The sequence below is a fragment of the Formica exsecta genome, unplaced genomic scaffold (genome assembly GCF_003651465.1).
Source record: "Formica exsecta isolate Colony F162 unplaced genomic scaffold, ASM365146v1 scaffold20, whole genome shotgun sequence".
Lineage (NCBI taxonomy): Eukaryota > Metazoa > Arthropoda > Insecta > Hymenoptera > Formicidae > Formica > Formica exsecta.
The window spans coordinates 377,513-389,413 of record NW_021849298.1 but is presented as its reverse complement, the minus strand read 5'-3'; the positions used below and the strand labels follow the sequence as shown (position 1 = coordinate 389,413).

At 32.3% G+C, this 11,901-nt stretch overlaps 4 protein-coding genes across 9 annotated transcripts in view; 1 reads left to right on the top strand and 3 right to left on the bottom strand.

Annotated features, from left to right (window-relative positions):
* LOC115234555 (transcription elongation factor B polypeptide 3-like) overlaps positions 1-2,316 on the bottom strand; it is a 9,964-nt gene extending 7,648 nt beyond the window's left edge. The window contains exon 1 of one of the 2 annotated variants that reach the window (XM_029805721.1): positions 1,939-2,316. In XM_029805721.1, the coding sequence (XP_029661581.1) occupies positions 1,939-1,953 (15 nt within the window). In that variant the 5' untranslated portion in view covers positions 1,954-2,316. The remainder of the gene's footprint in view (positions 1-1,938) is intronic. The other variant, XM_029805722.1, reaches the window with a different exon arrangement.
* LOC115234553 (transcription elongation factor B polypeptide 3) overlaps positions 1-2,596 on the bottom strand; it is an 8,408-nt gene extending 5,812 nt beyond the window's left edge. For 2 of the 3 annotated variants that reach the window (XM_029805718.1, XM_029805719.1), the window contains exons 1-2: positions 2,342-2,596; positions 782-1,907 (exon numbers count right to left, since the gene is read on the bottom strand). In XM_029805718.1, coding sequence (XP_029661578.1) covers positions 782-1,907; positions 2,342-2,410 — 1,195 coding nt within the window. In that variant the 5' untranslated portion in view covers positions 2,411-2,596. The remainder of the gene's footprint in view (positions 1-781; positions 1,908-2,341) is intronic. The other variant, XM_029805720.1, reaches the window with a different exon arrangement.
* A 751-nt stretch (positions 2,597-3,347) lies between these two features.
* On the top strand, positions 3,348-7,084 carry LOC115234557 (RNA polymerase II subunit A C-terminal domain phosphatase). 3 transcript variants are annotated; one of them, XM_029805725.1, is made up of 7 exons: positions 3,348-4,020; positions 4,295-4,598; positions 4,694-4,938; positions 5,041-5,803; positions 5,881-6,048; positions 6,163-6,421; positions 6,700-7,084. In XM_029805725.1, the coding sequence occupies exons 1-7, from the start codon at positions 3,788-3,790 to the stop codon at positions 6,993-6,995; spliced, it is 2,268 nt and encodes a 755-aa protein (XP_029661585.1). In that variant the 5' UTR covers positions 3,348-3,787; the 3' UTR covers positions 6,996-7,084. The 3 variants fall into 3 exon arrangements, with proteins under 3 accessions (XP_029661585.1, XP_029661586.1, XP_029661587.1); XM_029805726.1 differs by having other exon boundaries at positions 3,879-4,020; positions 4,287-4,598; XM_029805727.1 differs by having other exon boundaries at positions 3,879-4,020; positions 4,279-4,598.
* Positions 7,085-7,721: 637 nt separating this feature from the next.
* Positions 7,722-8,681, bottom strand: LOC115234558 (28S ribosomal protein S17, mitochondrial). Its single transcript, XM_029805728.1, has 4 exons — positions 8,484-8,681; positions 8,276-8,392; positions 8,054-8,130; positions 7,722-7,946 (listed from the first exon to the last, which is right to left on the bottom strand). Exons 1-4 carry the CDS (start codon positions 8,613-8,615, stop codon positions 7,778-7,780), a joined length of 495 nt encoding a protein of 164 aa, XP_029661588.1. The 5' UTR covers positions 8,616-8,681; the 3' UTR covers positions 7,722-7,777.
* Between the last annotated feature and the right edge of the window lie 3,220 nt (positions 8,682-11,901).

The following is an 11,901-nucleotide window of genomic DNA, read 5'->3' as shown; positions in this document are numbered from 1 at the left end:
AAGTCGAACATAGCCAATATATATATATATATATATATATATATATATATATATATATAAAATACTTCAAATTAAATAATTTTTTTTATTATGAGGAATTTGAGTTAGGAAATATAATTCTGTTCTCGATTATTTATATATTCTTAGATGATCTATAATTAAACTTCTCATATAAAAGTTGTTGCAAATCATAATTAAAAATTGAACATGTGCTTATCAATTTACATATTTTATTTATGTGTTATCAACTTTGAAGGCAGTATTTCTTAGATGCATAGTTTGCATGTAAAAATATATTTCTTATAACTTCTGGGGAGGGCAACAACATGCTAAATAATATGAAACATAAGTTTCTATATTTATAAAAACTATAATTAATCATAATATATGTATGTTATGTTTGTGTGTATATATATATGTATGTGTGTATGTGTTGTGTATGTGTGTATCATACATTACCATTAATGAGATTTGAAATATTGCAATATAGTGTTTGAATTTATAATCTATAATTTTATATCTTGAAAAAACAAAATATTAATTGATATCATAATCTATTTTGTGCAATTAGAAATAAGGTTTGAAATAAATATAAAAAAATAAACTAAAAAAAAAAGAGATCTTGAATTGCTTGCCTTCATTTAGCATATTATCTCAAAAATTTGTCGAATCAGTCAAGATCGACCATAATATAACAAAAATTGCGCATTTTACATTTCTTGACATAGTAAAACTATTATAAACAAATGAATAATTGATACAAATCATTTCTTCAACACACCAGAATTGCAATCTATTCCTTCATCGCCTTTTATTTCCTGCATTAACCTAATCTTTGTTTCTTTTTTCTTCTCATGTTTATTCTTATCCTCTTTGTGCTCCTTTTTCTTGTCCCCATCTTTACTCTTAACAGGATCCTTATTACTAGAGGAACTAACTCTTGACTTGGAAGTTTCTTTGCTAGAATGATGACTGGAATCCTTTTTTTTATCATGTTTATTATGACTTGCATGTTCTTTTGTTTTATGTTTTTGTTTTTCACTATTGTCCTTTGCTTTACTGCCTGATTCGTCAGATTTAAGCTTATTAGAACTACTCCTGGACTTCTCCTGCAAATATTTTTTCTGTTTATCATCTTGTTTGTTTTTTTCACTTGCTAAAGACTGTTCATCTTTTGCTTTAATTTTTACCTCTATCTCAATTCCAGAAGATTTTGGATGGGAATGATTCTTTTCTGAAATGGATAATTCAGATTTCTCATCATCAATTTTGCTATTTGACAGTTTTCTCTTCTTGTTTTCTTTTATCGAGGAATTTGAGTTATCTACTTTTCTCTTTCTGTTATTATCTTCATTAATTTCAGCCATCTTGTCACTCATTTTTTTTGGATTATCATTGCCACTAGGATAATCATTTGTTGAACTGTGGGCTTCTTCTTTTAGGCTACTTTTACTGTTTTTTGATTCCTTAGACTTCTTTTCACTCTGTGAACGATGTTTGGAAGAGTGTCCACTTTTTTCATGCTTTTCCTCGGATTTTGACTTGGATGAATGTATTATATTGTGTTTTGTAGATGGCTCACTTTTGTTTTCCTTATACACATGTTTTAAGTTTGATGCTTGATCAGACAATGAGCTGTTCTCCCCTATATCTTCTAGCTTTGGTGATTCTTGGTTATCAGTGTAACTTTCGTGAACATCAGGTACACAAGTTTCATCCTCATCTTCTCCATCACTGCTATCTTCATCTGCTACCATTCTTTTCCATTTGTAAACTAAAGCCTTAGAAGCATCACCTACACTACCATCATATTTTCTGAAACTATTCACAGTCCTTCCTACTCCTGTCTCTTGAAGATGTTGTACTGTCACTGGCAGATTATATAGCTTGGAAATACAATGTAATATCTGAAAACAATTGTACATAAAAAAAAAAAAATTCTTTTTGAGCCATGTAAAATATAGTGAAATTTCAAAATCTTTTTTTCACGAAAATTGAAGACGATGTCTAATTATGAGAATATCAAACATATCATCAAAATTAACAACAGTAATAATTAAAAAGCGCTTTTTATATAGTGCAATTTTAAACAAGTTGTACTTCAAATTATTTCTTATGATATGATATGCTGAAGTTTTTAAAAAAGATGTAACAATGTAATAGCAATTTTTAGCGATCGAAAAGATAAGTTTTGTAGTAAAAGTGATATCGACGCGTTTTTTTTTTTTATATGGTCCACAGCTATGAGATGCCGAGGTTATAACGTCATGTACACCTAGTAACTATTTATATTAATTATTGGACAGCGAATATCTCGAAAACGTTATTTTATCATACGTACTCGAGCTTCGTTATCACCGCATTTCTCTAAATTCCGTTGATAATGACAAATTTTGTCCACAACAGACATATTGTGACTGATTACAGTTACCAGCTGCACAACCGCTCGCTCGCTACTCGCTGCTCGCTGCTAATATCGCTGGCAAAGAACTCGATTTCGATGCATGAAAGCATGAACGCGAACATGAGTATAGAAGGTTATATGGTGATGAAAGATACACGCGACTATGTTGGCTTCCTTACATCATATGTAAAATCCATATCAGACCACGCATTGAAAATTCAAGATTCAAGATTCAAGATTGGAATTTGACTAATCAGAGCAAAAGAAACTAAAATTTCTTTGTCCTGATTGGTCAAATTTCAATTTTCAATCTTCAATTTCAATCTTCAATGCATAGTCTGATACGGGCTTAAGGACTAATCAAATGTCTAATATAAAGGATGCATGCTCCTCATATCAGACGCATGATTGATTGATTCTTTTATATTCTATATATAAATTGTTTTATTTAAACCCCCCAAAAGTCAAATTATGCAATGTATATCATTTTTAATTTTACACTTCAGAAGATTGACTTTCAAAAAGCTAAATAATTAAATAAATAATGATATTGAGCGAAAAAAGATCTCAGATTTTTCAAATTACGCGAGTATCCGTATCTGCCTGTCTTTAATTCTATAATAGTACATATCTTTCGTCGGTAACTGTGTGTGTGTGTGTGAACCTGTGAACTACAGAAGAGTGTAGAAAACGCAACGATGGGGAAGGCGGGGGGGATACTAACTAGGCACTTCAGAAGATTGACTTTCAAAAAGCTAAATAATTAAATAAATAATGATATTGAGCGAAAAAAGATCTCAGATTTTTCAAATTACGCGAGTATCCGTATCTGCCTGTCTTTAATTCTATAATAGTACATATCTTTCGTCGGTAACTGTGTGTGTATGTGTGAACCTGTGAACTACAGAAGAGTGTAGAAAACGCAACGAGGGGGAAGGCGGGGGGGGATACTAACTAGGCACTTCTTGTTCCGTTTTTATTATCAGCACGCCATATATGTATGAATGAAGGATTACGTTTACGTTACACACACAGCTGATTAGTCAATCGAACATTTGTAATGCTAAGTTGGACTATATATCATTTATAGCTGATTCACTCATTTCTTAGTCCACGCAATCGCCAAAATAGACGTCTGCCAATCGCATTCGAAGCACGCATCTATTTTTTTCTCCACTTTTACGATCGTGTAGAAATTTCGAGCGTGCTCCGATCGATGCGGATATGAACATTGACGTTGCTCGTGTTTACGTTGTACTGTGTTCTGTCTCCCGCGCAAAAATCTAACAGTTTTCGAGGAGGTTAAGGAACGTAGTTTTGTCGTCTCTTCAGGGACGCTATAACATTTATTATCGTATCCCGGATGAACGTGAGCGTGTGATTATGGCGATAATAAAGGTTACATTCCCATCGGACGGTCCACCCGGGAAAATATTGAAATGGAGAGTACGTTTGGATACGATGGTCGCGGCGGGTAGAATATTGTTGCTGTATCAAAATACAATGCCGGGCATCGAGAACGAGGATGCTAAGGAACCCGAGAGAAAACTGCGAGCCACAAATTTCGGCCGCGTCAAGCAAATCCTCGTCAAGGAGGGTGACATTATTCAACCTGGGTATGATATATATATGTTGTCACCTTACACTCGAAAATTTATAGAATTCATATATCTAAGCATTTCGAAATAAAAGACAACAAATATATTTTACATGATTTACGTTTAAGTTACTGTTTTTAAAATAAGGATTTAAAAAATGTAATAAATTACATTGTAAAACTACAATTTTCAATGTATATCAAGTAAACAAAAATATTTATATCTTTTCGTTTACTCAAAATGTAAATATACTTGCATTTTGCGATATCTGCATAGTTTGTTAGTGTTCCAGGGAAGAGATAGCTCTACTGGAAGGATGTACACATCCTACTGTGATGATAGATTTGTGTGCAGAATGTGGAGCAGATTTGAGGGTGCAAGAAACTGGGAAAGATGGAAATACAGCTGGAATATCGCAAGCCAGTGTGCCTATGATACACAGCGTACCAGAGCTGAAAGTATGTCCCGAATTAGCTGAGAAAATTGGGAAAGAGGATGAGCAACGTCTTTTAAAGGATCGAAAATTAGTATTACTTGTGGATCTTGATCAAACGATTGTTCATACCACAAATGATAATATTCCACCTAATTTAAAAGTAAATGGACATTTTATTGTATTGATATAAATCTTTATATGATATAAAATATCTTCAAAATTATTGCAAATTGAATACGTTTTTTTTTGTTTTAGGATGTTTTCCATTTTCAATTATATGGACCAAATTCCCCATGGTATCACACCAGATTCAGACCAAATACTCAACATTTCCTCTTGGAGATGAGTCGTTTGTACGAGTTACATATTTGCACCTTTGGAGCAAGGATTTATGCACATACTGTTGCATCATTGCTAGATAAAGATGGAGTTCTGTTCTCTCACAGAATACTTTCTAGAGACGAATGTTTTGATCCAGCATCAAAAACTGCAAATCTCAAGTAAGTTTATAAATTACTCTTACATATATCTTATTGTGCATAATTTTATTAAATTTATAGAGATAGAGTTTCATTTTCTTTATTGTGTTTTATTTATTGTAGAGCTCTGTTTCCATGTGGCGATGATTTAGTATGTATCATAGATGATAGGGAAGATGTGTGGCAAGGATGTGGAAATCTGGTTCAGGTTAAACCCTATCACTTTTTCCGTCACACTGGTGATATTAATGCACCACCTGGATTGGAAAAAGGTGACGTACTGCATTCATCTGAGCCTACAAATATAAATGAATCAAATGTAAATGATTCACAAAATAAGGATAACAAGAATGGAATATCTGAATCATTAAGTGAAGTCGGACAATTGTCGTCGGACAATCCCTCAGTGAAAGAAACAAATCATGAAAATGAGAAAGATGAGAAAATTGAGAATAAAATAAAAGAAACAAAGAACGGAGATGCCAAAGTGAGCATTGAAAAAGATGCAGATTCCAATGTCCAATCTAATCTTGTAAAAGAAGATGATAAAATAAATAAAGAAGATGTGGAAGCTGCATTACCTGTAGAAACAGAGAAGGATAATAAGCAAGAGGCGTCAAAGCAGGAAAGTAATATAATAGACGAAGATGATGATGATTATCTATTATATCTAGAAGATATTCTTCGAAGAATTCATACCGAATTTTATGCTACATTGGATCAAGGAAATGGTCGAAAATCTCTCCGGGATATAATTCCACGGGTGCGTTCTCAAGTGTTAAAAGGATTGTATTTAACTTTTAGTGGTTTGATACCCACTCATCAAAAGCTTCACCAAAGCCGCGTATATAAAGTCGCGAGAGCGTTTGGAGCGGAAGTAACTCAAGTAAGGAAATTTATTTTATTTGCTTTTTTTTATCATATTTTATTGTATTTCTGTAAACAAGGATACAATTTTGCCAGGATTTGACGGAGAAAACCACACATTTAGTTGCTATTAGAAAAGGTACAGCCAAAGCGAACGCAGCTAGAAAAGTTGCAAACATAAAAATCGTAAATCCAGAGTGGTTGTGGACGTGCGCGGAACGCTGGGAGCGTGTGGACGAACGTCTATTTCCTCTCACATCACAGGTATAGATATCATAATTTTATAATATTGAATTAAATCATCTTTGTATTTTTCAAGATTGCTGTTTGAAATCTATACGTTGTCTCAACATTAATAATAAACATGAAGTATTGTAGGCCCGCGGATCAAGAGTACCACCACCACACTGTAGTAGCCCGGAACGTGTCGAAGATTTAGAAAGCGATAACGCAAATTCCTTCGCTAATTCTATCAATCCATTAATGTCATTTACTCAAGAGGAAATCGATATTATGGATAAGGAAGTAGACGAGGATATGGAAGAACAAGACATGGTTTTTGAAGAAGCGGATGACGCGGAAGAATATGAAACAAATATACGTTATCGGAGTTCCGATTCTGAGGATTCTATAAATGGTAAAGACGTTATATTATTTCTTGACAGAACTCTATGTGTATAATTTTACGTGTTGTGTAATTCAGAAAATATAAGAAACATTATATATACAATATAAATACATATTAGAAAGAAAATATATATTTAAAATTATAAATAAATATTCTACATTTTTTCGTAAATTATATATATATATAAATCATTAAAGATATGTTTTAATTTGCAAAAAAGTGCATAATTTTTGAATGTGTTTACTCTCGTAAAATTGAATGATGTTTTTCTCATGTTATTAATGCAGGTGAATCAGATGTATCAAAAAGAAAGAGGAGAAAGGTTTACAATGGCAACTCTGATAAAAGTTCTTCAGATGATAAAGATGAAAATTGTGACAGTGATAATGATCATGATGATGACGATAGTGACGATGATGATGATCCTATTACATGTTTTAGAAGAGGGCAAGATTTGCCTGATGATTTAGATCTTGGTGATAATTCACAGGATTCAATAGACGACCTTGAAGCAGATAATGAAGATGATCGAGAATGGAACGCGATGGGTGCTGCGCTTGAAAGAGAGTTTCTTTCTGAATGATAGGTTTGAATATTAGTATTCTGATTATTGGATGATTCTCTCAGGATGTCTTGTTTTATTTATAAATTTCAAGTTCGATAGTTGAAGCAGGGTTATTGATAATAATAAATGTTATTGATTATAATAAATTATTTGTGTACTCTGATAGTCAGAGCAAGATATAAAAACATTAAACGTTTGAAGAAAGTAAGCTAAAATGACTAATTTATATATAAAACAAAAATATATGAAAATAGAGAGATTCTTTTTCTCTTTATAAACAATTGAACAATTTCTATATATTAAGCTTTCTCAACTTATACATATATATACAAAGACATACATGACATCAGTCATATCCTTACACAAGGGGCAAGAATAAGTTTCAAAAATAAGAAGTAATTATTCTTCGAAAAAAAGTGATTTATATAAATGGCAATTGTCATAACATTGTAAATAATGTCATTGAATATATTTGTGAGATATTTTCTTATGTAAAAAGGATATGTCAAAAACTGGTTTTATTGTAACGAAAAAAAAAATACTAGGGAATAAAATTTATTTTCTCTAATGTTTTTAGAGCTATTATATTAATATTGATAAGTAAACTTTTTCTATCAAAATCTTTGAATGTACCAGAGAAAATTGGAAAATAAAAATCTCTAGTAAATGGGTTATCTGTAGAATACTACACAGACACGCATGCACAGTTTCTATTGAATATTTATTAATCATTTTTCTATTTAATATTTATTGAATATTTATTTATTTTTTTTTTTTTTTGATGTTATACAACAAATATCCTATACTGTATCTGGTTGTGGGTCATTAGGATCATCATAGTATTTCAAATACATTTTCTTATGAGTGAAATCTCTTATACCTTCCAATCTTCCTCTTTTTGGTGCTTTTGAATAATCAAAGACAGAGTCTTTCTTGCCAAACAATTCGCTGACTTCTTCTATGTCCTCTCTAAATTTACAAAAGATTAGATTCAAATATGTGTCTTCACTTTTTGTAACTTCTAAAAATATAGCTGCACATTTAATTCCTTGTAAAACACTTAATGATCTACATACCTATATTGACCCGCAACAATTTTCTTTCCTGTAACTGGATCTGTTATGTCACCGAGAGGATATACCACTTCAATAACCTGCACAATATGATTAAAAATATAAGATCACCTAAAAATTCAAATAATACCAAATTCTAATTTATTTATATATAATTTCTCTCTCTGTCTCAAGACAATATCGATGATCATAAATAAACATTGCTGTCTAACATAACATACATACTTCGTGCGTAATCAGACGTGTTATTTTGTTTGGTAATTCTTTGATCAAGATTACATCGCCGGTTTTGCACAGCTTCTTCGGATCATTGGCATAAATGAAATCATACTTTTTGTAATACTATATAGTCAACAAGAGAAACGTAACCTCAATTAGTAAATCATCTAAATTTAAACAAGTGTTATTATATGATATATTCACATATACTAACCATATGAATATAATCGTTGAATTCCAATTGTGATATTCTTACTTTGGCGGCATTTTGTTTGGAGGAAGGTACGCATGTTCCAAGAATATATCGCAATGCGGTCCTACTCGCGCGAACTGCTCTGTCGGCCATTTTTAAATATGATCAGCTGTGGCTGTATGTAGTGATGTCAGATCAGAATGGCAATTTGAGCACATACAACACGCAACCATAGTAGAAGGGATAACGCACACAAGCGAAAACCGTATGTGCGATGTGTATAAAATCGACATTTCGGGTAGCTTCGGATGTAGCAGAAGAGGACAGACATATGTTTTCTGTCTCTTCCTTACCAAGCCGGCGATTAACAACGCTGCTCACTTTTTGATACGCGCGACAGCATTACATTAAAATGTTTTTTATAGCCTTTTTTTATTATACAGCATTTATACAAGAGTTGTAAGAAAATGGGTTATTAAAAATTAAATATTGTTTTAATTATTTTTTTTTTAATTCAAGTATACTGCATATAAAAATGTTCGCATAAGATAATCGAAGAGTGAATAATATATTTTATTAAGTTAGTTAATTTAATTAATTCAATTTAATTACTTAATTCGGGAAAATTGCATAAAAGAAAATACACATAAAAGGACAAATGAAAGATGACAAAGATAAGAGATAGCAGTGCATAAATGATTACATAAACATTTGTAATTAGACCAACAGATCTGAGTTGCTCAGAAAATACATAATGACAAATATCTCACAAAAAGGATTCGTCAGTGATGCTGGGAGAAGATAAAAAGAGGGCAAAAATAGATAAATCGTGTTGTGTATCAAAAACCATATACAAATTTTTTTTAAATATATTACTTTTATCTTTTAGGTACGCGTTTTCTTTCATCTTTTAGGTACGCGTTTTCTTTCATCTCGGTAATATGCATACAGAGGAATCGTATATCTGCGAACTGTGTTGTTATTGCGGAATGTAAAAGAGCGAGAGAATTCACAGATGATCGCTCTGTGAATCGGTTGGCGACCGATCCGTCAATCATCCAGGAAATTCTATTGTTGGTAGAAAAATCGGGACTACGATATGATTCCATGGTCGTTGCCTCCATTATTGCGAACCCGCACCTCCCGGTTCTGCGGATCTATTTGGATTTTCCGGAGGCAAAGGCGAGATGAAACGAATCGGAACGGTAGCGTTATTTTACGAAGATTTTTGCGTGAGATCGACGCGTTAATTAAGCAAACACTTTGATAACGTGCAAACGGTAATTTGAGAGCATAATCCTTAGAGAGATGTTGTACAATTGCAAATATTGACAGATATTACATGTTCAACACAATATACCGCGAGATAGTTATGTGTATATATACGTATATATATACACTATGTATGTACGTATTATGACGTATTATGCTGTTATAATGTTTTTAACTCGCCTTTTTGATATAATAACATAATGAATAAAAAAGACATTAGTTCGAGATCGAGATCATTACTGAAACCGATGTATTATCGATTTATTAGTCATCAATGCCATGCAAACACCATTTACATAATATTTGTACCTATAATCATATGTATGATAATGAAATTTGTATGTATAATAAACTTCGCGACATTATTTTCTCTTTCGAGTAAATGATTTAACATTCGAGGTTTGAGAGACTATGTTTGCATTATGCTGTTCTCAAAAGCAATGTGTCGGAATTTCCATACAAATATGGCTTCGCGAGTGCTATCGCCTCGGCGGTCACAAACTCAACGGTATTGCACAAATGAACGCATAAATTAAATTTCTCGTCCAGTTGCACACGATCTATACATGCAGATGGCGTCAACTGACGATATTTCCCGCTCTAGAAATTTTATATACAGTTCATAAATGAAAATTGCAAATGCCATGTCAAAATTTAGCTACCTATTTAATATTTAAATTTATCTATGTTTTACGTATATGATACGAATATAGAAGGTTCTGATATTATCTGTAACAAGATTATGATATTAATAGATTGATTGGTGGGGCCGTAATGATAAAGTGATCTAATTTGATACGTGTGACACAGGTGGCTATAGAATAATATGTAAAATTAATGTAATTATGTTGTCCGTTTATAAGCGTGCTAGGTGCAAATATTGAATCTGAAATTCACACATACAATACGTTCAATAATATAATATGTTATCCATTTATTTAGTTAAAAAAGATATTTTTTGCACATAAATTCATTACATATTTTATTACATTAGTATTGTAATAATGTATTTGCGGCCAATATTAATGGTTGCACGTTCGTTTATCTTTGGCATTTCGTGGCTGATCGCTATGTCGGTGTGCGACAAGCTGATTTTCTCCGCTCTCAGGCGCGGCGAAACGTGCGGATCGTTTGCGATTTTTCACGCGTACCGATTCGTAGGTAAACAGAACATAAGGGGCATTTCCGTAAAGCACAGCTGGCGCCTGGGGCGAGGACCAGTATATTTACACGTGTAATCGTTCTTTGATTTATGGGGGACCAAGAGGGAGAGAAAGAGAGAGACGGAGAGAAAGAGGGAGAATGGGGGGGCTCTTTTACACCTCAGTTCCGACCCTTCTGATCCGCACACCGACACTGAATCAATCATCATAAGCTATGATTGTTTGCAGCACGTGCTTCCCTATCGCTAGTTTTACAATCATCCAATTCTGTTGAATATTAATGTTTTGTACAATAAGTTAATTTTTTTGTACAATAAATCATTTGTCACATAGTTACTTCATTTTTGCAAGTTTTTATACGAGATACGATATATTGTTCTTTTCGGTATTTTTAGTTTGAAATTCACAAGTTGAGATCTGGATCTTTATTTGAAGCATTTTACGACCCATGTTTATAGAACAAATGTTGTAGAGAATCAAATTATCTTTCAAATGAGATCAAATTTATTGTAGTTTGCTCCATAGGTTTTGAAATAACCGTCGAAAATCGAAAAAACACTTTTTGGTACATTTGAAATTGGTTATTAACTGGTTTATTTCAAAACCTATGGAGCGTTAATTCTGAATAAAAAGTTTCCTATAAACATGGGTCGAAAAATGCTTCTTTAAAGAGTTAGCGCCCAAAAATCTCTGAAATCACGGTTATTTTATACATTTTTACAAATATCAGGGAAAGTATGCGTTTTTTAACAAAAAGTACCAAAACAAATGTTGTAGAGAATCAAATTATCTTTCAAATAAGATCAAATTTATTGTAGTTTGTTCCATAGGTTTTCGAATAACCGTCGATAGCCGAAAAAACACTTTTTGGTACATTTGAAATTGGTTATTAACTGGTTTATTTCAAAACCTATAGAGCAAACTACAATCATTTTGACCTGATTTGAAAGATAATTTAATTCTGAATAAAAAGTTTCCTATAAACATGGGTCGAAAAATGCTTC